Below are 27,077 nucleotides of genomic sequence, written 5' to 3'. Positions count from 1 at the left end.
TATTGTTTCCTTGAATGGAGGAAATAGACGGAAAGAGTCCTTGAGTGCATGTCTCTCGCGTTCCGAAGTAGTTGACTCTTCTGACATCTCCTCATTTATTACCACATGAAATTACGCAGTGTATGAGCCATTTTCCCTCTTAAACCATTTTGTCATTTTGCACCTTGTAGAAAACATTTTAAGAGATTGGCATACCTCATAGATATGCATGTACATTTCTTTTGGTTAAATGTGTTATCCTTACGTTTATCAAAGGAGAAGTTCCAGAATGCCACATGCACTCACAGGGAGACATCATTGGCTTAAGGTAGCAGCATGGCCCCGGGGACTGGTGCCCCCGAGGTGGGGTGCTAGCTACTGTGGGACTGTCTGCTAGCTGCAGGGCTCCAGAGGATGGCCCCGCTCTGTCCCTGTCCCCAGAAGGAGAAGAATTCCAGGTCACTTTGCGACAGACAGAGTCGAGGTGCTTGTCTTGCTGGTGGTTAGCTCCTGTCCACACTGAGTGTTCTGCCTTGCTGTGTCAGGCCTGTGATCGTGGAGATCCCTCATTTCGCTGCCCTGCGAGGAAAGGAGAGGGAGCTGGTGGTCCTGCGCAGTGAGAACGGGGACAGCTGGAAAGAGCATTACTGTGAATACACGGAGGATGAGCTGAATGAAATCCTGAATGGCATGGATGAAGGTACTTCATGTTGAAGGTTTAAAAGGACTCTGAAGTGGAGGCATGATAATGATGCAGTTCTTTATATCCTAGGGTGTGTGTGTGTGTTACCTAATCCAATTTGGGTCTTCTCTGCTGACACTTGCACAGTAAAGCCTGCCTATTGACGCTAGGTTGTGGTGAAGGAAATACCAGGTTATTGCAGGTGCCAAACAAGAAGTCTGGGTTTTTGAGCATTAGCTTGTTTGGCACCAGTGGTAAAGAATCCACCTGCCAATGCAGGAGATGTGGCTTTGATCCCTGGGTTGGGAAGGTCCCCTGGAGAAGGAAATAGCAACCCACTCCAGTGTTCTTGCCTGGGAAATTCCATGGACAGAGAAGCCTGGCAGGCTACAGTCCATGGGGTTACAAAAGAGTTGGACATGATTTAGTGACTAAACAACAACAAAAGTGTTCCGGTATATTCCCATGGTGATGCATTGGAGTGCACAGTATGTTTGCCTAGTCTTATTTTTGTTGCATTCAGGAAAATGAAATTCTTTAATAGTAAATATCTTACATTAATAAAGAAATACAGCCCCATCTCTATCTCTTGTGCAAACTCTTCTAAAATATCAAATAGAATAGATGCTGTTTCATAACAAAATGGATAGATACTGGATAATATATCCATGATTTTTTAAAATGCCTAACCTGAACATTTAGATATTTAAGGCATTGATAAAAAGTGCTAAACTTTTCTATAGGAAAACTTACATATACCCATAACTACTACCTTATAGGATAATGTAATTTTTTCTTTCATTAACTTATTTTTTAATTGGAGGAAAATTGTTTTACAGTGTTGTATTGTTTTCTGCCATGCAACAATGCAGATCAGCCATGATTATACACGTACTGTGTGTGCTAAGTTGTTTTAGTCGTGTCTAACTCTTTGCAACTCTGTGGACGGTAGCCCACCAAGCTCCTCTCTCCATGGGATTCCCCAGGCAAGAATAATTGGAGTGGGTTGCCATGTCATTCTGCAGGGAATCTTCCCAACCCAGGAACTGAACCCACACCTCTTACTTCTCCTGCATTGGCAGGCAGGTTCTTTACCACTACCTGAGAAGTCCTTTATCTCTCTCTTATGCCTCCCTCCCCTCCCCCCATCCCATCCCTCTAGATCATCACGGAGCACCAGGCTGGGCTCTCTGGATTATATAGCAACTTCTCACTAGAATAATACTTTTAACTTTCTATTAAGGAGTTAGGAAAATTAAGTTCACTCACAGTTTACACTTAATTTAAACAGAGAGTTAGCTAGGGTTGAATTTCATATGCACACTGACACATATAGTTAAGGACCGTATTTTTCACTAGGGCTTTAGTTTCTGTAAATCCCAAATCCCAGCTTAGGCCAATTACCCTCAGGTTGAAATACATTAGTTTGCCTAGAGGGAGGTGTTCTTTCTTAGGCCTCCTGACGTTGCACAGAGATGAGGTGTCAGTCCTGATAACCAGAGATATATTCCACTTTACGTGACTACACAAATAGGCATGCTTTTTGCCCAAGTGTGAAAAACATACCAAAATTTGCACCGACCTGGGCACACAACTGTGTGGCTGTTTGTCAGATTTTGTCAGTCTTCCAGGACCACTGGCTGTAGCTTCATGTGAGGCTCATGGATAATAAAGTGTAGCCTGACAGTTTAATGTTTCTTCCTGTACCCTGCTGAGATTTAGTAAGAAGAGAGCCCACCGAAGAGGAAAGTATGCCTTCTAGATGTGTGGGTCAGTATTTTCCAATTAAGATGTAAAGATCAGTATTCTTACTGATAAAGCTTGTTCTGTGCTGTATTGAGCTGCTTCTGCTCCTGGGAACCATTTCTTTTGCTTGCATTGAGTTTAGGACATTTCTGTCTGATATATTTACCTGTTATTAACACTGCCATGTTGTCCTTAGATGGGGACCCACTCATAACTTTTACATAAGTAAAAAGCTCATTTTGAAACCAAATTGAGTTTGTGTATTTTTATGTTTGTTATGTTTGTTCTGTGAAAACCTGTTCTTTCCTAAGTATATGCTAGTAATTGCCAATGTATTAGTTAGTCTTCAGTCATGAATGATCAGATCCTGGGACTTCTGACTTTTGCTATCTAGTTATATTCAAGAGTCAAGAAAAACACAGTTGCTGTTCATGCCTCTGTAAGAATTGTAAAATGTTTTCTAAAAATGAATAGCTTTCCATAATCCCTTAAAATTCAATAATCTACTTAGTTCAAATTTTCAAATTTGTAACCAGTTGAGTTTACTGTATTGCCCTATATATCTACACTAATGCAATTTATCAAGAGTCCATTATCCCATCCTCCTGATGTTAGATGATCTGCTTGGTAAGTTCATGATTTCAGGGGAATATTGAAACCCTAAATTTGCAATCATGATCTTTTAAAAATATCCACAGTGATTATCTCAGAGACAACCATGCCACTGGAATGAACACCCTGATACAAATCTTACCCTTCGAAGACAGATTTTATTCTTGCACTCCTCCCCTGAGAACCAAAAGGACCATATTACTTCTTAAAACCACAAATAACTGGTTTTGAACTAACTTTGAAATTTGCAAAGAAAGGAGCCCCTTTCTTTAATCAACTTCCTCTTCATCACGTTGAGCCAAAAATAGGACAGGTTCCTTTCATTGCCCTCAAACTCCCTCTGGAAGTAGATGCTTTTGTTTCACAGTGCCCTGGAAAAGACCTAGTTTTCACAAAGAGAGAAAATGTGCCAAGCAAATGCTGTCAGGTCTTGAGAGATTCTGGTATTGTTAAGATAGCCTTGTTTTTTAAATTTTCCTATTATTTAAAAAAGACGGTTTTTGCTGCCACATCTGTTCAGTGTTAACTACGCCAGTGAGTTTGCTAGAATGCTTTCAAAAGCGAATCCTTGCTCTATGAAGATGGGTCATTTCTTGTCTCAGTGCTGGATAGCCCGGAAGACCTAGAAAAGAAACGGATCTGCCGCATCATCACCCGCGACTTCCCACAGTACTTTGCGGTGGTGTCTCGCATCAAGCAGGACAGCAACCTCATTGGTCCAGAGGGAGGCGTGCTGAGCAGCACCGTGGTGCCCCAGGTGCAGGCCGTCTTCCCCGAGGGGGCGCTAACCAAGCGGATCCGTGTTGGCCTACAGGTACGCCCACACCAAGAGGCAGCTTAAACCTAGCATGGATTTTATTCCAGCGATTCAAAATCAGCTTTTCAAAAGAGAATTAAATGGCTAAAGAATCAAATTATTCCTGGGTGAGCAAAAGCTGCCCTCAGAAGTCATCAGTGTCATAAAGTTTTACATGAGTGTTTGGTAACAGTAGGAAATTACAGTTGCCCTATTTGAAGACACAAAACTGATTTATGAAATAAAAAACAATGTGTTAAGAAATTTGACATGGAATATAATGATGTATTGTTTATTTTAATATTTTTCCTTTCTTTTAAAAGGCTCAACCTATGCACAGTGAGTTGGTTAAGAAGATTCTGGGCAACAAAGCTACCTTTAGCCCTATAGTCACTTTGGAACCTAGAAGAAGAAAATTTCACAAGCCAATTACCATGACCATTCCTGTCCCCAAAGCTTCAAGTGATGTCATGTTGAATGGTTTTGGGGGAGATGCACCAACCTTAAGATTACTATGCAGCATCACAGGTGAGTCACAAAGGACTATTGTGTTAGTAATAGAAAGTTCTGGAAGAAGAAACTTAGATTGTAAATACTAAATTACCTTTGTCATAAGATGCCTGCACCTTATTAATATGCATTAGTTCAGGAAAAGCACACTAACTAGGGAAGTGAAAGGGGATAGGAAGTGAACTGATATTTTCTAAATAAAGCCTGATGCCAGACTTTTAGACACTTCATACATACACATTGTCATTTTTATCTCCAAAGTAGCCCTCTGAGAAAACTTTAACCCCCTTTTACTAGAAAGGAAATCAAGACTAAGAGAAGTTTCTTTATAATTTGCCTGAGATTATACTGTAAATACTGTTCATGGGGTTCTCAAGGCAAGGATACTGAAGTGGTTTGCCATTCCCTTCTCCAGTGGACCACATTCTGTCAGGCCTCTCCACCATGACCCGTCCGTCTTGGGTGGCCCCACACGGCATGGCTTAGTTTCATTGAGTTAGACAAGGCTGTGGTCCGTGTGATCAGATTGACTAGTTGTCTGTGATTGTGGTTTCAGTTTGTCTGCTCTCTGAACCCTAATCCTAACCCTTACTCCTTGGAAGAAAAGTTATGACCAACCTAGACAGCATGTTAAAAAGCAGCGACATTACTTTGCCAACAAAGGTCTGTCTAGTCAAGGCTATGGTTTTTCCAGTGGTCATGTATGGATGTGAGAGTTGGACAGTGAAGAAAGCTGAGCACCAAAGAATTGATGCTTTTGAACTGTAGATCCAACCAGTCCATCCTAAAGGAGATCAATCCTGGGTGTTCTTTGGAAGGACTGATGTTGAAGCTGAAACTCCAGTACTTTGGCCACCTCATGCAAAGAGCTGACTCATTGGAAAAGGCCCTGATGCTGGGAAAGATTGAAGGCAGGAGGAGAAGGGGACGACAGAGGATGAGATAGTTGAATGGCATCACCGACTCAATGGACATGAGTTGGAGTAAACTCCGGGAGTTGGTGATGGACAGGGAGGCCTGGCGTGCTGCAGTTCATGGGGTCGCAAAGAGTTGGACCTGACTGAGTGACTAAACTGAACTGATACTGTAGTAAATATCTGACAGAGTTGGGATTCAAATCCAAGTCCATGTACCTCTAAACCCAAACTTCAAGACTTCATTGAAGGCATCATCTTATCTACCTGTTGCAAACTAAATATCTTGAATAATTATACCAACTATTTCGAACTTTTCTGTCCAGGAATTGGTTATGACTTTATCATTAATCTGTTGACTAACTTTGGAAAAAGGAAGGATATTTAGCCTAATAGCTTTCAGTTAACCATCAAACTCCAGAAGGATATTCCCAGGACACTGGTTGTCTCTGACCAATAATACTACCACAGATGGTGAGAGATTAAAAAAACCCACACAAGTAACCTGTGTTAGAACTACATAATTGAGAATTTCCTCATTTAACAAAAACTTCATGGTACTAGCATTCAGTAAACATTCATACTGTTTTTAGTAGGAATAATAACCATATCTGCTTCAGTATTATTGGACTGTTTTTTCATTTCTCCTCATTTTAGCAGGAATGTTAGCCCTTCTTTTATCCTCTCTCTCATTCTTCCTCCTTTTTTTTTTCATTCTTCCTTCTTACCAGTATTTTTTTTCTGTACTCTTGATAGCAAACTATTAAGAGTTTACCCCATAAGTTTAATAATATGATGTAATTTTAAAATACGTGGGGGTTTCCCTGGTGGTCTAGTGGTTAAGACGGTGCTTCCAGTGTAGAGGGCTCAGGTTTGATCCATGGTTGGGGAACCAAGGTCCCACATGCCACATGGCATGACCACAAAAAAAAAAGGCACTCAAAACCAAAACAAGCAAAAATAATAAAAGAAAATACATGCACTAAGATGAGAGTAGTGCGAAATCTTATGCTTCACTTAGGGCCTCTCCAATTACTCATTTCTGCTTATTAGATAGCATTCCCATACTTTTTGGTTCATGTGTATATGATTAATCATCCTATAATATGCTATGTAGCAACATGGATGCAAAACAAGTCAGGTTGAAAAATGTCTGTGGCACATCCTACCATTCTAGATGATCAAATGAAGATACCACCTGGGCCTTGACACCATCTAGTCTGGTTATTCTGGGCCTCTGTCTTGGAATGGATTTGTTCTAAAAAATTTCTTACTTGTTAATTTTTACAAATACATTAATAGATTTTTGGATTTTTGTGTTTTGCTCTATTATAGAATTCTGTTTAGAATGTGTATTTTATGCCTCCTAGAATAAGGAACTTTGATAACTCATTCCATTCTTTAAGAAACCTTAAAGTCAAAATTTGTTCTCTTCTCAAACATACATTTCTCCTGCAATACCTGAAGACAGTTTTGTCCTTATTTATGCCAACTTAATTTCTCAGGAGAAATGAAAGTCAACATCACCCTCCAGAGTGATGTGTCTGTGTACAGAGGCATTCAGTCATTTGGTCTTTCACTTTGCAATATTTACTGAGCTTTTAATATTTTCCAAGGATTTTTGCCAACCTTCAATTGCAAATTGAAAGGAAATTTTGTTTCTTGAAAATACTTGCCTAAAATGTCAAGTGAAAGAATATTTGGATTTTTGTTTTAACAAAGCATTCAACTCCTTGGTTAGTCGAAGGATCTTTTAAAATCATCAACTGAATACAATTCAAAATTATCTCCATAAACTATTACAGTAAAAAACTTTAGAATGTCAGGGAGAGAAAAGAGCACCTAGTAATTTGAAGCAGTTATTCAAATGCCCACCCTTAAATTTAGTTCCGTGAAATGTGGTGTTAATGTTTGTTTTCAGTGTGTGTCATTTTTTTAGCATGTAGTTTTCAGTCATTTTGTTTCCAGGGTGTCATCTTGAAGAGTGAATGAACGTAGCCAGAAGCCAGAACCACAAAACCTTTATTTTATAACACAGAGTTTGGAGTTCTGCCTAATTTTTTTTTCAACAATCATGTTATTTCAGGTGGAACCACCCCTGCTCAGTGGGAAGATATTACAGGAACTACGCCATTAACATTTGTCAATGAATGTGTTTCCTTTACAACCAATGTGTCTGCCAGGTATGGTTATTACTGCACAGAAAAAACCATTGAAATTGTGTGCCCAAATGTCTTTTGTTTTGCTTTGTTTCATAGATTCTTTAAAAGTAATTTTTTTTGGGTTTGGTTTTAAATATGGCCTGCATTTACTTTCATGTCTTAAACCAGACTCGCCAGTAAATGTAATAGTGATAATGCATTAATGAAGTATGAAGTACAGCCATTCAGATTAAAATCTAAAGAAAATAAATTATTGCCAGCTATTACTGTATGACCCAGACTCTGGTTTTAGCAGCCACAGCTAATTTTTCCAGTCCTGAAGGACTTAGGAATGATGGGTTTCCTGCTGTCAACAAAGCAGCCTGAACTGGTTTTTTTCAAACGTAATGATAACCAAACCACAGAGCATGTTAAGGTTTGCTTACACAGTTTAGAGTTTTCGGTGACTCTTAATGCATCACAGCATATTTACATATTATCCTTTTTGTGTCACGTATCTTTCAAAAGCTTAATTTGTCTAGTTTTATTGCATGTGTGTACACCAGCTCAACTTATTAGTTCTCATTTGCTTGATCTTTAATGGATTGCCAAGTGTTTTCCTATTTGTTTAATTTGATTACTGTAAAATCTTGTGACTTAAGAAGAGCAAGAGGCAGTATGTCCATTTGAAAGGTGAGAAAGCTGAAGTTGAGAGTGGTTAGCTTACATCCTTATTCAGGGAGTAAAACGATAGATGCATGGATAACAGTGCACAGCAACAGCGGGGTGTAGTGACGCTTTGTAGTCTGAGCCACCCAGAGGGCTCAACTCTGAGTCTCTGGTCCTGTGCGTCTGTGTGCCCTGCCGCTCGCTCATCTCCACTCTGATGCCAGGAAACGACAAGTTCTGAATGGAAAGGTACAAAAGAGTTACTGAAAAAATTCAAAAAAGGGTGTTCACATCAGAGTGGTCAGAGAGAAGGTAGCCCATGAGATAGAAACCTAACAGGCAGGTAAAAGTGGAAAAGAAGGTAACATGAGCCAAGATGCAGATGGGCATTGGAGGCTGGCAGCAACAGAGTCTATAATTCAGAAATAATGCCGGAATGTTGGCCAACATTATTTACAGCAGGCCTTATAGGAGAGACAAAGAAATCAGGAGTTATTACATTATTATAGGAATAATATAATTCTTTCAGACAGTCGAAGAAGCAGTGAATCAAGTATAGGTGAGTCAGTATAAAGAGGAAGGAGGTAATACTGAGTGCCTGCCAAGAACCAGGAGCTATGCTGCCTTCAACGCTTTACAGTAAATGAAAGAAGCCAGACCCAAAAGGACAAATATTGCATGTCTCCACATAAACGAGGTACCTAGGGTAGGCAAGTTCATACAGACAAAGTTTAACAGCTTACCAGGGACTGAGGTGAACGGTAAAGTTCGAAGTTATCGTCTAATGGGTATAGTGTCTCTGTTTGGGATGATGAAAAATTTCTGGAAATGGAGAGTGGCTGTGGTCATGCAGTATTTTATTTATTTATTTTTTTTTTCGTGCAGTATTTTAAATGTACTTAATGCCAGTGAATTGAGCACTTAAGAATGGTTAAGATGACAAATTTTATATGATCATTAGTGCACACAGCCCATTTCTTGGAGTTGAGGCTGCCAATTAAATCATATTTTATCCCAATTAAAAAGTAGAAGAGAGATGGATCAGGAACTTAAAGGAAAGAAAAACTAAGAAGATAAGGAAATTTCCAAACGTTTAAAGATTATGAGCAATGAGTCAGGAAGGAGGGATCAGTGATGGAGGAAGGTTTCAAAGTGAGAGGACGTGGAATAAATCTTTGATGTGTATAAAGAGCAAATTGAGAAAAAGTGCATCTGATGGTTACTGCTTTTTCTGTGAAGTTACCTTTCTGAAGGCCTGAGGGGTGTCGTAAAGGTTTAGCAACATTACTATAATATATAAAACGATATCTGAGAAAAAATTTACCAAAATATGTCACAGATTTGACTGAGGCTAGAAATCATAAATTCACAAAGCCAATGATTTCTTCTATGGGTTATATTAAGCAATATTTAGGAGTTCTGATGCAAAAGCATATTTTTTAAAAAGTAGGTTGGTTGATCCAACCTTGGTGACTATGAGTCTTTTGGAAAAGAATGATGAGATGAAGAAACATTAGGTAGTTTTTGTTGAAAAGAGTTTTAGGAACTGAAATGAAGAACAGCAGGGCCGATCAAAGAATATAGAAGCTCATCCAGCAAGATATTGGCATGATACCAGGGTGCACCACAAAAGGATTCTAGACCCTGAAGATGTATTTCAGAAGACTGAATACTCAGACTTTCCAGGGAAGAAAGTCACACAGTGTTTAATATTTGACCTTGAACACCTGGTGCCTCCTTGTCTCTCCCTCCTCCTCATCGGTCCTCCTCCATGTCCTCCCTTCCCTGTCTTTTTTTCCCTTTGTTTTTGCTTTCTCTCATTCTCTCCCTCTCTTGCTTCTCACTTTTTCCAAGAGGCATGTAATGATTACTCTGATTGTATTGAAGGAACTGATTTGTTTCTCACGTAACTATCCTTTCTCACAGTTGTGGAGTCCATGGATACAGAGGACCGCCCGTATTCTGCCTTTTTGTAAAATGAGCCTGAGCATCTGGGGATCGCGATATCTGTGGAGTTCCAAGAACCAATCCTCCATGGATACTGAGGGATGACTGTAATTAAATTTCAGATAACTGACTTTATTTTATTTTATAGGTTCTGGCTGATTGATTGTCGACAAATTCAGGAATCTGTTACCTTTGCATCACAAGTGTATAGAGAAATTATCTGTGTACCATATATGGCCAAATTTGTAGTGTTTGCCAAATCACATGACCCCATTGAAGCCAGGTTGAGGTGTTTCTGCATGACTGATGATAAAGTGGATAAGACCCTGGAACAACAAGAAAACTTTGCTGAGGTGGCCAGAAGCAGGGACGTGGAGGTACTGTGTTTGAAAAACCAATTTATGTTAGTATGTTGTTTATACCTCTTTTAATATACTTAAAATAGTATTTAATAAATGTTATTCAGTCGCTCAGTCATGTCCAACTCTTTGCGATCCCATGAACTATAGCTGTCCAGGCTCCTCTGCCCATGGGATTTTCCAGGCAAGAATACTGGAGTGGGTAGTCATTTCCTCTTCCAAGGGATCTTCCCAACCCAGGGACTGAACCTGCATCTCCTGCTTTGGCCGATGGGTTCTTAATGCTGAGCCACCAGGGAAGCCCATCTAATAAATAACGCCATCAAAAACAGACCAGTCAACATCTTGATCAGCTAGAAGGCCAGTGTCTAAAATGTGCCATTTTTAGCCAGTTTGGGCCCATTCATTAGGGATAAAAGGACTCTTTTAAAGATTTTTAAGGGAAAAATTATACATTATTCATAAACATTAAAATTCTTAAAATGTGCATACAATAATCTTTAAATTCTGACTGACATTTTGTCTTATCTGTGACAAGCATGTACCAGCACTCCCTCTTACTAGTAACAGGAATCTTCAAATGCACAGGGGCATTTAATCGTACTATACTCAGGTCTAACCCTGTACTGTGTTATTTTCCCAAATCAATATGTCTTTAAATCATAAATTTATATTTGTTTTTGACATCACAATAAATTGGGTTACTTGAATTCAATATCAAAGGTCCACACTGATGGAAAATTAAGAAACAAGAAAAAGTAGTGTAACAAAACCCTGGATATTGTTCCAGTAATGTAATAATTTCAGCTATTGTATTCTTTTTGTTTTTCTCTATTTTCATCAGGTCCTAGAAGGAAAACCCATCTACGTTGATTGTTTTGGCAACCTGGTGCCATTAACCAAGAGTGGCCAACATCATATATTCAGTTTTTTTGCCTTCAAAGAAAACAGACTTCCTCTCTTTGTCAAGGTAATATATACATAGAATTTGGTATGCATTTTATTCAGCATCAAGAAAGGCTTTGACTTCCTTTGGTAGAAGAGAATATTTGCTTTTCAATCATTTCTAATGATTTTTTAAAAATATTTCTATAAAATTTTAAACTCCTAAAAACTATTTTTTAAAATTTCAGATTCAACCTTGATTTTTAGTTATAGGCCAAGAATGAGGGACACATCGCCAACTGATTAATTAGGAAAACTGGTCATTCTTTTCCAAATTTTAAGAGAAGCCTCTCTTTATTTTTTTGACTATTATTTCTTTTAAATATTTGTGCTTAAATTTTTTTTAATATATGAACTTCACAAATGTGGAGACCAAAAAGAGTTCTTAGTGACAAATTTTTGTAGTAAAAGCTCTTAAAAGACCCAGTTAATCTATCAAGAGATTATCCCAGATAGAGCAATAGACTGGATATACTTTCATAAATTCATTCAACAAACATTTGTGGAGACACTTCAGTGTACCATGAATTTGTTGTCCCTGTTTAGGAATATTAATCTGGGTTAGGAATTTGTCAGTAACATATGCAAGTTGCATTTCAGATACCAGTTCTGAAGAGAACAAAAATGAGTATGAGGGAGAGATTCATGAAATAAAAGGAAATAATAATTCTATTTAAGTTTTAATGTCTGTTTTCTCAAGATCTCTACTGAAGGCCTTCATTGTGCCATTTCTGGTTCAGTGGTTTGCCTGATTAAAGATAGGTTCTTCTAAGGAGTAGTGGATCCATTTACCATAAACAGCTATGTAATTATGCTAATATTTGATATTGTTAGTGGGCAAAAGTTATCCTATAGACACCAAATACAAAAATAGGAAAATGACTTAAACATTTCTCTAAAGAAGTTGCACAAATGGCCAATGAGCACATAAAAAGATGTTTAACAGCATAGAAATTCAAATTCAAACCACTATGAGATACCACTTAATGTTCATTAGGATGGCTATTATCAAAAACACAACAAAACAAAAAATATAGCAAATATTGGTGAGGATATGGAGAAATGGGGACCCTGATGCATTGCTGGAAGGAATGTAAAATAGTGTAGCCATTCCATACTGTGGAAAATAGTATGACAGTTCCTCAAAAAGTTAAAACATAGAATTAGCATATCATCCAGCACTTCCCCAAAAATTAAAAGCAGGGACTCAACCAGTTACTTGCAGTGTTCATAGCAGCATTATTCCCAATAGTCAAGAAGTGAAAATATTCCAAATATCCATCAACAGATGAATGGATATACAAAATGTGATATATGCATATAATGTAATATTATTCAGCCTTAAAATGAGTAAAATTAGCCAGACACCAAGAGACAAATATTGTATGTTCCCTCTTATATGAGATACCTAGAGTCGCCAACTAGTCAGAAAATAGAATAGTGGGTACCAGGGTATGGAGGAAGGAAGGGATGGAAAATTATTGTTTTATGGAAACAGTTTCAGTCTGTGAAGGTGAAAACATTCTGAAGATGAATGGCTGTAATGATTGTACACAATGTGTATGTACTTAATGCTACTAAACTATACATGTAAAAATGATTAAAATGATGTTTTATGTACAATTTAACACAACTTTAAAAAAAATGAAATTCTGGTATATATTGCGATGTGATTGAATCTTGATAGTATTATGCAACCTGAAATAACAGATACAAACGAACAAAGATTGTATAACTCTGTCTATACAAGGTACCTAGAAGAAGCAAATTTATAGGGACAGAAAGTTAAGTAGAGGCTACTGGGTGCTGGAGGGAGAGGAGAATGGGGAGTTATTGTTTAATGGTAAAACGTTGCTGTTTGGGATGATGGGAAATTTTGCACAGTAGTGATAATCAGATAACTTTGCGAATGAGCTTCATGCCACTGAGTTGTATGCATAATAGTGGTAAGAATATAAGTGGGAATGGTCAGGTTTTTTTTTTTTGTTTTTTTTTTTTACGTTCTTTTTTTTGGGAATGGTCAGTTTTATGTTATGTATACTTTACCACAATTTTTTAAAAGCTGAATGATTTTTTTAATCATTCTAAATGATAATAGGAAAGGGGAAAAGGAACACTTCCAAATCATCACTCAGTGTTAGCAAGTGAATTTTACTTTTCTCTGGTTCTTTTGAGTGTCGTCTCACTAAAGTAAACAGTGTGTGTCACATGTGAGTGAAGCATGTATGCCTTTCTTGTTTAAGGTACGTGATACAACTCAGGAACCTTGCGGACGACTATCATTTATGAAAGAGCCAAAATCTACGAGAGGCCTGGTGCACCAAGCTATTTGCAACTTAAACATCACCCTGCCAATTTATACGAAGGTATTATAATCTGCTATAGTGCAATTCAGGCTGTAGAGGATTTGATTTTCAAATCCTTTAGAATAGATACAAGTAAAGACACTGAATGCAACCGTGTATAATAGTCATTTTTGATACCCTGTCCAATTTGTGATTTTCCTTTTAAGTAAGGGAAAAAGTAGCTCTGCCTCATTTTGCATTAAATTCACTTTGATGGAAGAGTTTCTATAAGTATGTATTGGATATGTAAGAGAAAATTTCGATCTAAGATGTAACCTTTTGGACTGATTTTGAACATAAAATAATTCACTTTGCCTTCCTTATTGTTTTTATGTGCCCTCCTGGCACCATGCTAGTAGTGCTTTCAGCCCCGCCAAAACATTATCAGTTTATTCATTTCTGTTTACTACCAGTTCACAGGTGGATTATGTATTATGAAATTCAGAGCAACTTCAGGATATTTTACCTTGTTGCTAAAATAATTATGTGTTCGTTTTGTAACCTATACTATTTGGGGAGCATCAAATTCATTTTTCAACTATTTTAACATGATTAGTATACAAAATACTCACATGTTATAGGAATAGATTTGAAACATTGTTGAAAGGAAAATTAATACTTGACCCAAATCTACTAGAGGTTTTTCTTTCTATTCAAACCTCTCCTCTTTACAGAATTCCTTGATTATTCTGATCAAATCAAAGAAGACAAGAGAATGGATTAAATGTTGGGAAGAGCTTTTTTTATTTTTTGAAAAATTTTGACCAGTATTCCTTTTTAATGGAAAGTTCCCATGTGGCAATTTATAGAAGGTTATAGCAAGTTGTCAGAGTTTATTTTAGAGGTTGAGACCTGGGATACTGGCAGGTGAGACTTGGAGGAGAGGTGAAAAGTGAAAGTGAAAGTCACTCAGTCTTGTCTGACTCTTTGCGACCCCATGGACTGTACAGTCCATGGAATTCTGCAGGCCAGAATACTGAAGTGGGTAGCCTTTCCCTTCTCCAGGGGATCTTCCCAACCCAGGGATAGAACCCAGGTCTCCCTCATTGCAGGCGGATTCTTTATCTGCTGAGCCACAAGGGAAGCCCAGGAGGAGAGGTAGAAACATTTAAAAGCCTAAATCTTAACTCCACGAAACAGAACATTTTCTGTTTATTTTCTTTCACCATTTTTCATGATTAATTATTCTTACAAATTAGAAATTGTTCACATAGAGAAAACCATGTAGCATCATATTTAACACTAAATTCTTATTTAATGATGAAAAATGAAATTAAATACCAGAATCTGCATATGTAAATTTACATGTTATTACAAGAATTAGAATACATAAGTAGGCATATGCACACAAATAACTGTTATCTAATAGCATTCCAATGGTAAAGAATGTACTTTGGGGGTTGTGGTGCTGGTCACTTTTGAATCACTGAAGCAGAAAGCCAGATAAGAACCACAGAGAAATATGTAAATTCTGGGGCAATCCATCTGAGTGATGTGCAGAGATGAATGAGCTTTGTCTCTGATTCAAATGAGCTTTCAGTATGCTATAAAAGAAAGCATTTAGTTCATTATTTCTTCTTGTATCTAAATCAAGATATATCAGGCACAGTTATTAATTCAATGATGGTCCAGGACAGCTCTCCAATTAGTAACTAAAACAAAAAGAAAAAATTGACAAACATGGTAGAGTTTAGATATAGGTTAGAACAGAGTAGCTCTTTATTACAAGAGAACCCCTAAGTATTGCCTGTGTATTGAAAATATCTTCACTGCATGTTCCTTTGTGGCTTTTACCATGTTTAACCAATATCTGTAATGGCTGAGATATTCAGTTCAGCCAGTTCAGTCTCTCAGTCATGTCCAACTCTTTGCGACCCCATGGACTGCAGCACACCAGGCTTCCCTGTCCATCACCAACTCCCAGAGCTTACTCAAACTCATGTCCATTGGGTTGGTGATGCCATCCAACCATCTCATCCTCTGTCATCCCCTTCTCCTCCTGCCTTCAATCTTTCCCAGCATCAGGGTCTTTTCCAATGAGTCCGTTCTTCGCATCAGGTGGCCAAAGTATTGGAGTTTCAGCTTCAGCATCAGTCCTTCCAATGAATATTCAGGACTGATTTCCTTTAGGATGGACTGGTTGGATCTCCTTGCTGTCCAAGGACTCTCAAGAGTCTTCTCCAACAACACAGTTCAAAAGCATCAAGATATTATGCTGAGATATTATCATCACCATTTCTGTAGACATATGCCATCAAATCCATGAAATGTCACACTTTGTGGCTGCTGGTAACCTACATCTGAAATGAGTACATTTATAATATTAGTTCTTTTGCCTAATGGATTAGTATATTTATAATTTTGGTTCTTTCTTTTGTCTCTTGAATCTACAGATGTTTGCATTTAAATCAATCTTCTTTAATTTTTGTGCTTGTCTTCTGTAAACTGTTAGTAAGAAAACATATGCAAATGCTAACTGTATGCTTGCCTGTTGATGTTTGTTGTCAGGGTATTTAGTCTTGTCTTTTCTTCTAAATACTCTCTTACTCTTCCTGCTCTCTTTCTCCATCTTGCATGGCATCTTGGGGTGGCCAGGAATCAGAGTCAGATCAAGAACAGGAGGAAGAGGTAATTATATGGCATTGTCGCTTGTTAATGGCTGTGTCATTGCTATAACCACTGATAAGAGCACATGATTAACAGAGAAGGGTTATACAGTTGTTTTTAGTAATTGAAGGGTCACGATTTTACTTAACCTCCTTGAGCCTGTTTTCTCATGTTATGGACTGATTTCATAGGACAGTAAAACTTCTCTATAAATTATTACCTATCTGTGCAGTAATACAGATTTCTCTACCAACTACTGAAAACTAAACCACAATCTCAGTGGTTCTCAAAAGGTTGGTCAGGAGATGCTGGGAAGAGAAAACTATTTCCTTAGTACTGAGTCATCATTTCCCTTTTAGCCCCCATATCCTCACAAGCTGCACAGAAGTGTTCCAGAGGCTGCGCTGCATATGATGACATTACCACCCTGACACTATGGAATGTGTGCCTGTTTACACTTGGGTTCTTGTATTTTCTCAGCTTTCATTTGTAATGCAGATAGATATTTATATATGTTAAACATAAGCAAAAATTCTTCAGACTCACCAGTACTTTTTTAGGAGTATAAAGGGAGTCTCAAGAACAAAAAGTTTGAGAACCACTGAAATCAAAAGGAGCATATAGTTCATCCCTTTTACTATACTAATATTGTAATGCAGAACTCTACTAATAATTAGCACTTCCTTTAAGGTAAACATTTTATTAAGTATTCCACATACCCCATCAATAGTGATCTCACAATCATGCTAAAAGATGTATATTGTCATACCATAGGTGCTATATGACAGATGAAAAAAATGAGTCTTAGAGAGGTTACCTTGAATAAATAGCCATTTGAATTATACCTGCTTTGATAGTCAAAGAAGGTATGTGTTTGTTTTCCTAATAAAGATCTGAAACTGCCTAAGCATTATAGAAATGAAAGAAATTATTGAAAAAGTTCTTATACTTAATTAACATATTGCTTCATATCTCTAAGACAGACAAATGGAATTGTTATTTGTTTCACATAAATGTTTTCAAATATATCAGTTTTCTTTTTTAATGTTATTCTGATGGATTTGAAATACAAAGCTATGAAGAAAAACGTAATAAATACCCTTGTGCTCACTAGCTTAAAATTTAAGGCCTTTATCAGTTCAGAGACTACCCTTCAATTCCCTTCTTTATTCATACCAGCCGTGGAGCAGGATGAGAGGGGTGATTATAGACTCATTGTCCTACCGTGTATGGCCAGATGCACAATAAACTTACAAGACTGAAGCCATTCTTACCTTCAAGTTACAGTCACTCTTTGTCTCACATATTCAGTTTCCCTTCTGTAGTTGATGACTCGATCCCCAGGCTGGTCAAAATGGTACCTACATACCTTGTTGAAAGAGCAACAAAATTATGAAACCAGCTTTGCTATTATATCCAAATGAGTTTTTCTATTAGGCTTACGATTTTCCTGTTGAATATTTTCAGGAACTATTCAGTGCAATACATCTAGTTTGTGTTATTTTGGGGATTTGGAATTCTGTCTTGTAACCAATAATGAAACTGTTTCTATAGAACATATCACCCTGGCATGTTCTTTGCTTTTTTTCAACTAAATTGACACTTACTGTTTTATTCCTACTTCACTTTTTTTTTCCTGGCCCTTTTCCCTAATGCATATTTTTAACATCAAACACCTCTAAGTCATATCTTCCCAAAGAAACATGTTGGAAAGGACTTTGTACCCATAGTGTCTAGAGAGCAGATTTATTTTTTCCAAAGTTAGGATAAGAATCAAAGACACTCTTGGGAAAAACTGTAGCAAATTACTCTGACCTTCCTATAACTTATGGTGTCTCCCATGTTTATAATTATGATAGAGTTTATTGTGTAAATCGGGGGTGTGGGACACAACACTATTTGTAACCATTCAATTTATATATCTTTTCTTTCAGATCGATATGACATCAGAAAAAAGTAAGATTTCAAATAAAACTGAGTTTGTTTGAAAGCTGGCTACAATAAAGAAAAGCATGAATTAAGATGCAAGCTAGTTGCCATTACTAACCACTATAATAATTATATTTTTATATTATCCTTATTAATCATTAATATATTTTTGGAAAAGCAGCTTGGCCAGTTAAATTATGAATATATCTAATTTGTGAGCAAATTATCAGTAAAATGCAATGATTATTCATCTAAGCATTCACTTTCTTTTGGATCCCTGTTAACCCTGCTTTTTGCTGTTATGCTTGTTTAGAAACTCACCCTAACGTTTTTGTCCATTTGTTAGCATAACATTGTCATCTCATTTTTTTAAGCTCTGATGTGACAGTATCACTTTTTATATCAAGCAACCCTGACATCGGTAGAGAGCTCATGACTTATATAGGCCACACCTGCAAAAGTGATACTGTCTTAATAGTTCTCAGCTAAAGCTAACGCGCCCCTCACCCCCCCACCCCTTGCACCTCTTACTGTGGTGAAGTGTAACTGACTTCTCTAGGGCTGAGGTCTAACAGACTTTTGTAAAAGTGTTCTGAAAAAGTAAGAACCAGGAAAAGCAAAAATGAAAACCTCCTGGATGAAATTACTAATCATAACAGTATGTCATAAGTCATAATAGGGCTAATTTTAAATAATGATGCAAAGCCTAAACATAATATAGTACAGAAAGAACTGGTTTTTATAGACATTGAAAGAGCTATGTTAGAGCTCATTTTAGGTTTGTAACATTCAGTTAGATTTTCAGTTTGTTGGCTTGTTTCTGATGACTACGTTCTTGTGTGGAAGAAGTTGAGTTTTTCAGGATTCTTTCTTACTCTTATGCCCCAAATGCTTTAGAAAAAAAAATCTGATTTTTAATGTTTATTCATCTTAAGATTTATTTTGATTCACTGTATTTCACAGTGCTATTCACTAAAGGAGAAAACTTAGAAGTATGTTTAATATGGTCTTTAGGCCCAATGCAGTAATCTTTGGACTTTCCCCTGCTTTCTTGAAGTCCTACCTAGCACAGTGTAATTTACTGTGTAAGTTTTTTAAATAATTAGTTAAGAGTCTCCTTACCCTCTTAAATATGAGGGTTAAGATCATGATGTAAGATACAAGCTAGTTGCCATTATTAACCACTATTACTCCCCACTATAAATCATTGTTTAGGACTAGCATATTTAAAATTCTGGATGTTTTCATTGTTTTATATCTGAACAAATCTGTATTAATATAAGTTAAATATATCCTTATATACACATTTCACAGAGTATATCTCAACAAATATTGATTCTCTCAAGAGAAGGCACTATGTTTATAAAAAATTTTACATTATTATTGCTTTCATTAATTCCTTTTTATAAAGAGATTTATTATTCCACTTTTTTCTTTGGTACTAATATGTTTATTTAAATGACCCTTTATTCCTTAGATACAAGCTTATAGGAATTAAAAATTCATCCATCTGGCTCAATCATTAAAAAAAAAAAAGGTTACTCTATTGATATAGTGCCATTAATCCTCCTGAATGAATCACAAGGTATTGTGACTGTTTAAAAATTTTCAAATATAGGCTTACATTTGGCTTCCCTTTGAGGGGGCTACACTGTGCAGCATGTGGGATCTTAGTTCCCCGACCAGGGATCAAATGTTTATCCCCTGTAGTGGAAGCTCTTAACCACTGAACTGCCAGGGAAGTCCCATGTTTTGCTTTCTTTTAGTGTAAAAACAATCCTAAAATAATCTTCATCCAGGTATGAAATAACCTCCAAAGAAGGGCTCTGTTGAAAGGACTTTTTGAACTAAGGTCTTTTCATGAGTAAATCCTAAAAGAGTTTGAGTTTTCCTCCTTGCTTTAATGGATGCAGGTACCTACTACCCATGCCTCAGACATACTGCATTGAGCATCTTGTGTATGGACTTTTAGGCAAATAAATATGCTTCACCATAGTAACGTTTTCCACATTTGTTCTAATTTCTCACCATCCTCCTGCCCGTGCATTTCAGCAAGGCTGCCTCTCCCACCAGTTTTAGTCCACCTTTGCTTTGCATGGAAATAACTTGGCTTACATAAACTGTGCGTGTGTCCCGTGTGACTGTCTCTGATTTGGGTTGCCATGCATCACATTTTAACTCTGGACTCACATATAAGTTTGATCACAATCGTTTTTGTTGTTTTTCTCTCCTTTCCTTTCTTTCCCTCCTTGGTCTGTCCATTACGTGTCTAAGCAAGGAGGTTGCTCCAAGGAAAGGACCATGCCTCTCAGCACAAGACTGTTTGTTTCATTGTTAGGTGTGAATTTCCCTTAGATGAAATGCCGGTTTGCAGCTGATTCAGATATATTTTATATAGTCATTGTATATTGGCAGAACTAAACATGCTGCGTTCCAGATTTTTCTATGATTAAATAATGTATATACAGCATTAGGAAGTATTCTGAGTTTGCTACTACTGGCTTTCTCCTAGAGGAAATCAACTATCTGCGATTTCTAATGCTTTTTTCCTTTTTTTCCCATATTCATTTTTTTTCGACATTGATCTGTAACATCTGAACAATCTTGAGATATCTGTGTAATTTCACTGCGTTCGTTCTTTGTTTTGTGATTGTGTGTGTCTTGATTATTTGTTAAAGCTTTGTTATATGTGTGGATGTGCTACAAGTGAGAAAATTAAGCAAGTTATTTCCTGCTCATTTTTCCTTTTCAGTTTTTTTTTCCGTTAGCCTTGCTTTGCTTTTGTATCCTGAGACCTTGTGGATCCACCATTCCCAGCCCATTTTGTTGTCCCTCCCGCCACGACAGGAAAAGACACTGTGTCGTTTCAGTCCTGATTACATTTGCCAATATCTTTTTTGATTTCCATTTTACTTTCGATGTTTTTCCATTCACATCAAAGATGATGAGACAGAATCTACAGAAACATCTGTCCTGAAAAGTCACCTCGTTAATGAAGTTCCTGTCCTGGCAAGTCCGGACTTGCTCTCTGAAGTTTCTGAGATGAAACAAGATTTGATCAAAATGACCGCCATCTTGACCACAGATGGATCTGATAGGGCAGGTTCCATCAAAGTGAAGGAGCTGGTGAAGGCTGCCGAGGAAGAGCCAGGGGAGCCTTTTGAAATTGTTGAAAGAGTTAAAGAGGACTTAGAGAAGGTGAACGAAATCCTGAGAAGCGGAACCTGCACAGGAGATGAAGGCAGTGTGCCGAGGTCTCAGCCAGAGAGAGAGTTAGTGGAAGAGGAGTGGGTCATTGTCAGTGAGGAGGAGATAGAGGAGGCTAAGCGGAAAGCATCTTCAGAGATCACCGAACACCCATGTGTAGAGGTTAGACTAGAGAGAGAGACCAAAGCAGAAGTAGAGAAAGACTCAACGGGGCTAGTGAACTACCTTACTGAGGATCTAAATTCCTACGTGCCTCCTCACGAAGAGCAGCCCCAGAGGGAGCGAGGTATGGTGGGGGAGAAGCGTGAGGCTCAGGGTCCCCGCAGGCGCTCAGAAAGCGAAGGCAAAGATGCACCCTCAGAGGAGACACAGAGTGCCCAGAAACAGCCCAAACCAAGCCTGGGGATAAAGAAGCCAGTGAGAAGGAAATTAAAGGAGAAACAGAAGCAGAAAGAGGATGGTTCACCAGCTAGTGCAGAAAAAACAGAAGTTAAAAAAGGTAGTTCAGAAGAGTCATTAGATGAAGACACAGGCTCAGCCCCCGAGCCTCCTCCCGCCGTCAAAGCTACGTCACCTTTGATCGAGGAAACGCCCATTGGTTCCATAAAGGACAAGGTGAAGGCCCTTCAGAAACGAGTGGAAGATGAGCAGAAAGGTCGAAGCAAGCTGCCTGTCAGAGTCAAAGGCAAAGAGGATGTGCCAAAAAAGATAACCCAAAGGACACATTTGGCTGCATCCCCCTCTCTGAAGTCAGAGAGGCACGCGCCAGCATCCGCCGCCTCTAGAACAGAGAGACACCCTTCTCTTTCCTCCTCTGCCAAAACAGAAAGGCACCCTCCGCTATCACCGTCGGGTAAGAACGAGAAGCACTCACCCGTGTCGCCCTCCGCGAAGACGGAAAGACACTCACCGGTGTCACCCTCCGCGAAGACGGAAAGGCACTCACCCGTGTCATCCTCAAGTAAAACCGACAAACCCTCACCCGTGTCACCCTCGACCAAAACCGAAAGACACCCCCCGGTGTCCTCTTCTGCAAAAACAGAAAGACACCCACCTGTTTCGCCGTCAGGTAAGACAGACAAACGCCCCCCTGGATCTCCCTCTGGGAGAATCGAGAAACATCCGCCAGTATCTCCTGGCAGAACAGAGAAACGCTTGCCGGTGTCACCCGCGGGAAGGATGGAAAAGCATTCTCCCGTCTCAAGCTCCGGGAAGACTGAGAAGCACCTGCCAGTGTCACCTTCTGGGAAAACAGACAAACAACCACCTGTCTCCCCCACCTCAAAAACAGAAAGAATCGAGGAGACCATGTCTGTTCGGGAGCTGATGAAAGCTTTCCAGTCAGGTCAGGACCCATCGAAACATAAGACCGGACTCTTTGAGCACAAATCTGCAAAACAAAAACAGCCACAAGAAAAAGGCAGAGGTCGGCTAGAAAAGGAAAAGGGACCGACAGTAACCCCAAGAGAAACGCAGAAAATGGAGAGTCAGACAATCAAACGAGGCCAGAGGTTCCTGGTCACAGGACTCTCAGAGCCCAGAAGAGCAGTCCGTGCTTCCTCCACAGGGTTTAAGAGAGAAGATGGGGCTGGAGAAAAGGAGAAATCTCTCAACCACAGAACACCCGAACCTGTTCAGCCAGTGCCTGAAGAAGAAAGCCATAAAGATAGCGAAGTCCCCAAAGAAAAGCTGGCTGACGACCAGGGAGACATGGATCTCCAGATCAGCCCAGACCGGAAAACCTCCACTGACTTTTCTGACGTCATTAAGCAAGAACTGGAAGACAATGATAAATACCAGCAGTTCCGTATGAGTGAGGAGCCTGAGAAGGCACAGCTTCACTTAGACCAAGTGCTCACTAGTCCTTTCAACACAACATTTCCACTAGATTACATGAAAGATGAGTTCCTCCCAGCCCTGTCTTTGCAGAGTGGCGCTTTACATGGCAGTTCTGAGAGCCTGAAGCCCGAAGGGGTGGCCGATTCTCCGTGTGGCAGCCTGATGGAAGGGACCCCTCAGATTAGTTCAGAGGAAAGCTATAAGCATGAGGGCCTAGCCGAGACCCCCGAGACAAGCCCAGAGAGCCTTGCCTTCTCGCCAAAGAAAAGTGAGGAGCAGATTGGGGAAACACGTGAAGCTACCCAGTTAGAACCACCACCAGAAAGTCATTCCGAAAAAGGACATCCCTCAACCAAAGATGTTGCCGACGGTTCTGAAGGGCAAGGTGCTGCAGTCACCGAGGCCGCAGAGTCCTCTGCTGAGTGTCAGCTGACAGAGGCCACCCCAGACCCTTCCAAAGACATGTGCCCCCCACAAGAAGGTGACAGCCTTGGCGGTCAAAGTGTATCATTAGCAAAAGAAACACCTGAAGGGCTGACTGAGGTAGTGACCTGTGACGAAGGTCCACTTGCACACATTAGTCCAGCCCATGAGACGCAAACTGACACCAAAGCTCAGGAATCCACAGCCACCAAGCCCTCAGAGGAGGCAGAGGCCTCGCAGTTGTCCGAGGCTGCTGTAAAGGCAGGCTCAGGGACTGAATCAAAGCCCCAGGCAGCCATTAGAAGTCCCCAAGGGTTAGAACTTGCACTCCCTAGCCGCGAGAGTGAGGTTTTCAGCCCCGGGGCTGATGAATCCTTCGCTGTGAGCCACAAAGACTCCCTGGAGGCCAGCCCTGTGCTGGAAGATAACTCCTCACACAAAACTCCCGATTCTCTGGAACCGAGTCCTCTGAAGGAATCCCCTTGCCGTGACTCTCTTGAAAGCAGCCCTGTTGAACCAAAGATGAAGGCTGGAATCCTCCCAAGTCACTTTCCTCTTCCTTCAGCTGCTGCCAAGACCGAGCTCTTCACGGAAGTGGCCTCTGTGCGGTCCCGGCTGCTCCGAGACCCCGACGGCAGTGCCGAGGATGACAGCCTCGAGCAGACGTCACTCATGGAGAGCTCGGGCAAGAGCCCCCTTTCCCCAGACACCCCCAGCTCTGAAGAAGTTAGCTATGAGGTCACGCCCAAAACCACAGACACAGGCACCCCAAAACCGGCTGTGATTCCTGAATGTGCGGAGGAGGACGACTCAGAAAATGGGGAGAAAAAGAGGTTCACGCCGGAAGAGGAAATGTTTAAAATGGTGACCAAAGTCAAAACGTTTGATGAACTTGAGCAAGAGGCAAAGCAGAAAAGGGACTACAAAAGGGAACCCAAGCAGGAGGAATCTTCATCCTCTGATGCAGATGTCGACTGTTCAGCAGACACGGACGAACCAAAACACACAGAAAGTGTGGAGGATGAAAGTGATGCTCCCGTGGTAGTGACAACAGAGGGCAGGAAGACTTCTTCCTCCTCAGAAAGTGAACCTGAGTTGACACAGCTGAAGAAAGGTGCTGACTCGGGCCTCTTGGCAGAGCCAGTTATTCGCGTGCAGCCTCCTTCCCCACTTCCATCCAGCATAGACTCAAATTCCAGTCCTGAAGAAATACAATTCCAGCCTATCGTTTCCAAACAATACACTTTTAAGATGAATGAAGATGCTCAGGAAGATTCAGATAAATCAGAAGAAGAAAAAGATGATAAATCTTGCTTACCTGAAGACAGTCATGCTCCTGCCACTGATGGGCCAGAGATATCTTATGATGATCTGAATGGAGATACTTATCAGCCAAAACTTTGTGATAGCCTTGGGTGTGAGATTGGGAGTTCTAGCAACTCAGCCGCTCCTGTCTCTTCGGGTCCCCGAAGTTCCCCTAGTGACGATGTCAGTGAGCAGCTAGTTATCCATAAGGAATCACTAGCTCTCCAAGACACTGGTGTGAAAGACCTAGAAGAGGAGCTTGATGTTCCTGGAGTCGAATCTCCACAAGCCGATCCCCCCAGTGAAAGCTCTTCATCTTTCTCCTCTTTACCTCTCTGTCCAGCATCTGAAGCAAAAGGATTAGATGAAGACATGGTCTCTACAGATTCTGCTACAGAAATGGAGGTCACAAAAACTGACCAAGCTTTTGAGAGCTTACCAGAGGACTGTTCCACTCAAGATTCACTCATTACTACTCAAACTGATAGATCATCCTTGGATGTTCCAGTGTCAGACCTAACAGAGACTGATGAAATCTATGATCCTCAAATCATAAGCCCTTATGAAAATGTTCCTTCTCAATCTTTTTTCTCTGGTGAAGAAAGCAAAACCCAAACAGATACAAGACACACAAGTTTTCATTCTTCTGAAGAGTGTTCTGTTACCATCACATCCTCTGTTGAAGCCATAGTAGAGACAAGCTCCTCTGATGAAACTGTTTCAAGTAAAGAATCTAATTTTGAGGACCAGGTCTTGGAAGTAGGATCCAAACAAGAGAGTACCTTGCAGGAAACACAGTCAGATGGAGCCTCCTCATCTATGGAGCCAACTGCACCAAAAACATCAACAGTTGTTGGTGAACAAATAAGCAAAGTCATCATCACAAAAACTGATGTGGATTCTGATTCCTGGAGTGAAATTCGTGAGGATGACGAAGCCTTTGAGGCTCGGGTGAAAGAGGAAGAACAGAAGATATTTGGTTTGATGGTAGACAGACAATCGCAGGGTACCACCCCTGACACCACTCCTGCTAGGACCCCAACTGAAGAGGGGACCCCAACCAGTGAGCAAAATCCATTTCTCTTTCAGGAAGGAAAATTGTTTGAGATGACCCGAAGTGGTGCCATTGATATGACCAAAAGGTCCTATGCTGATGAAAGCTTTCACTTTTTCCAAATTGGGCAAGAATCCAGGGAAGAGACTCTCTCACAAGACATGAAAGAAGAGGGTACAGGTTCTGAGCCCCCACAGGTGGAGATATCAGCTGAGTCATTAACACTCTCAGAATCAAAAGAAACAGTGGATGATGAAGCAGAGTTACTCCCAGATGACCTGAGTGAGGAGGTAGAAGAAATACACACTTCAGATACCCCACTTAGCTCCCAAATAGACATTTCAGCCTCCATAGAAACATCCATGAAAGAGGCTCCTTCTACAGGGCTTGAGGACCTACCCACTAGGCACATGGATGATTCTGTTCCTCTGTCCAGTGTGAAGCAGCCAACTTGCCCTGACTTCCCTGAACAAGTTGTACAAGTTCAGTTAGATTTTCCCACAGTCACTAGGTCTGTATATTCAGATCGGGGTGATGATTCTCCCGATTCCTCCCCAGAGGAACAGAAATCAGTCATTGAAATCCCTACTGCACCCATGGAGAATGTGCCTTCTACTGAGAGCAAATCCAAAACCCCTGTAAGGACTATCCCCACTTCAACCTCAATACCTCCATCGGCGGAATATGAGAGTTCCCTTTCTGAAGATTCGCTACCCAGCCTGGATGAGGAAGGTAAAGAAGATGAAGCAAAACCACCCAGCCTGGATGAGGAAGGTAAAGAAGATGAAGCAAAACCAAAGTCTAAAATCCCCGTGAAAGCACCTGCCCAAAGAGTGGAGCAGCAACCTTCACATCTAGACTCACCTCTGAAGAAGACAGATGGTCCCCAGGGACAGGACTTGACAAGCAGCACACCAGATGATAGAAGCAAATCTGAATCCGATGCCAGTTTGGACGTGAAGACCAAATGTCCAGTAAAAATGAGAAGTTATATTGAGACAGATATAGAAAGCACAGGTGAGGAAGAGGAGCTTGAGTTAGAATCAGAGGAAGGGGCCACAAGACCAA

At 39.9% G+C, this 27,077-nt stretch overlaps 1 protein-coding gene across 50 annotated transcripts in view; it reads left to right on the top strand.

Annotated features, from left to right (window-relative positions):
• The window catches only part of ANK2 (ankyrin 2), a 684,658-nt gene that overhangs the window by 632,518 nt on the left and 25,063 nt on the right, over positions 1-27,077 (top strand). For 40 of the 50 annotated variants that reach the window (XM_043870793.1, XM_043870810.1, XM_043870785.1 and 37 more), the window contains 9 exons: positions 525-679; positions 3,622-3,833; positions 4,139-4,343; positions 7,326-7,422; positions 10,145-10,373; positions 11,200-11,325; positions 13,544-13,666; positions 16,241-16,273; positions 18,187-18,208. In XM_043870793.1, the coding sequence (XP_043726728.1) occupies positions 525-679; positions 3,622-3,833; positions 4,139-4,343; positions 7,326-7,422; positions 10,145-10,373; positions 11,200-11,325; positions 13,544-13,666; positions 16,241-16,273; positions 18,187-18,208 (1,202 nt within the window). The remainder of the gene's footprint in view (positions 1-524; positions 680-3,621; positions 3,834-4,138; positions 4,344-7,325; positions 7,423-10,144; positions 10,374-11,199; positions 11,326-13,543; positions 13,667-16,240; positions 16,274-18,186; positions 18,209-27,077) is intronic. The other 10 variants (XM_043870813.1, XM_043870778.1, XM_043870811.1 and 7 more) reach the window with 1 other exon arrangement.

This window comes from Cervus elaphus, chromosome 17 (assembly GCF_910594005.1).
Source record: "Cervus elaphus chromosome 17, mCerEla1.1, whole genome shotgun sequence".
NCBI lineage: Eukaryota > Metazoa > Chordata > Mammalia > Artiodactyla > Cervidae > Cervus > Cervus elaphus.
The sequence above is the reverse complement of the archived record's forward strand: the minus strand, read 5'-3'. Positions and strand labels throughout refer to the sequence as shown.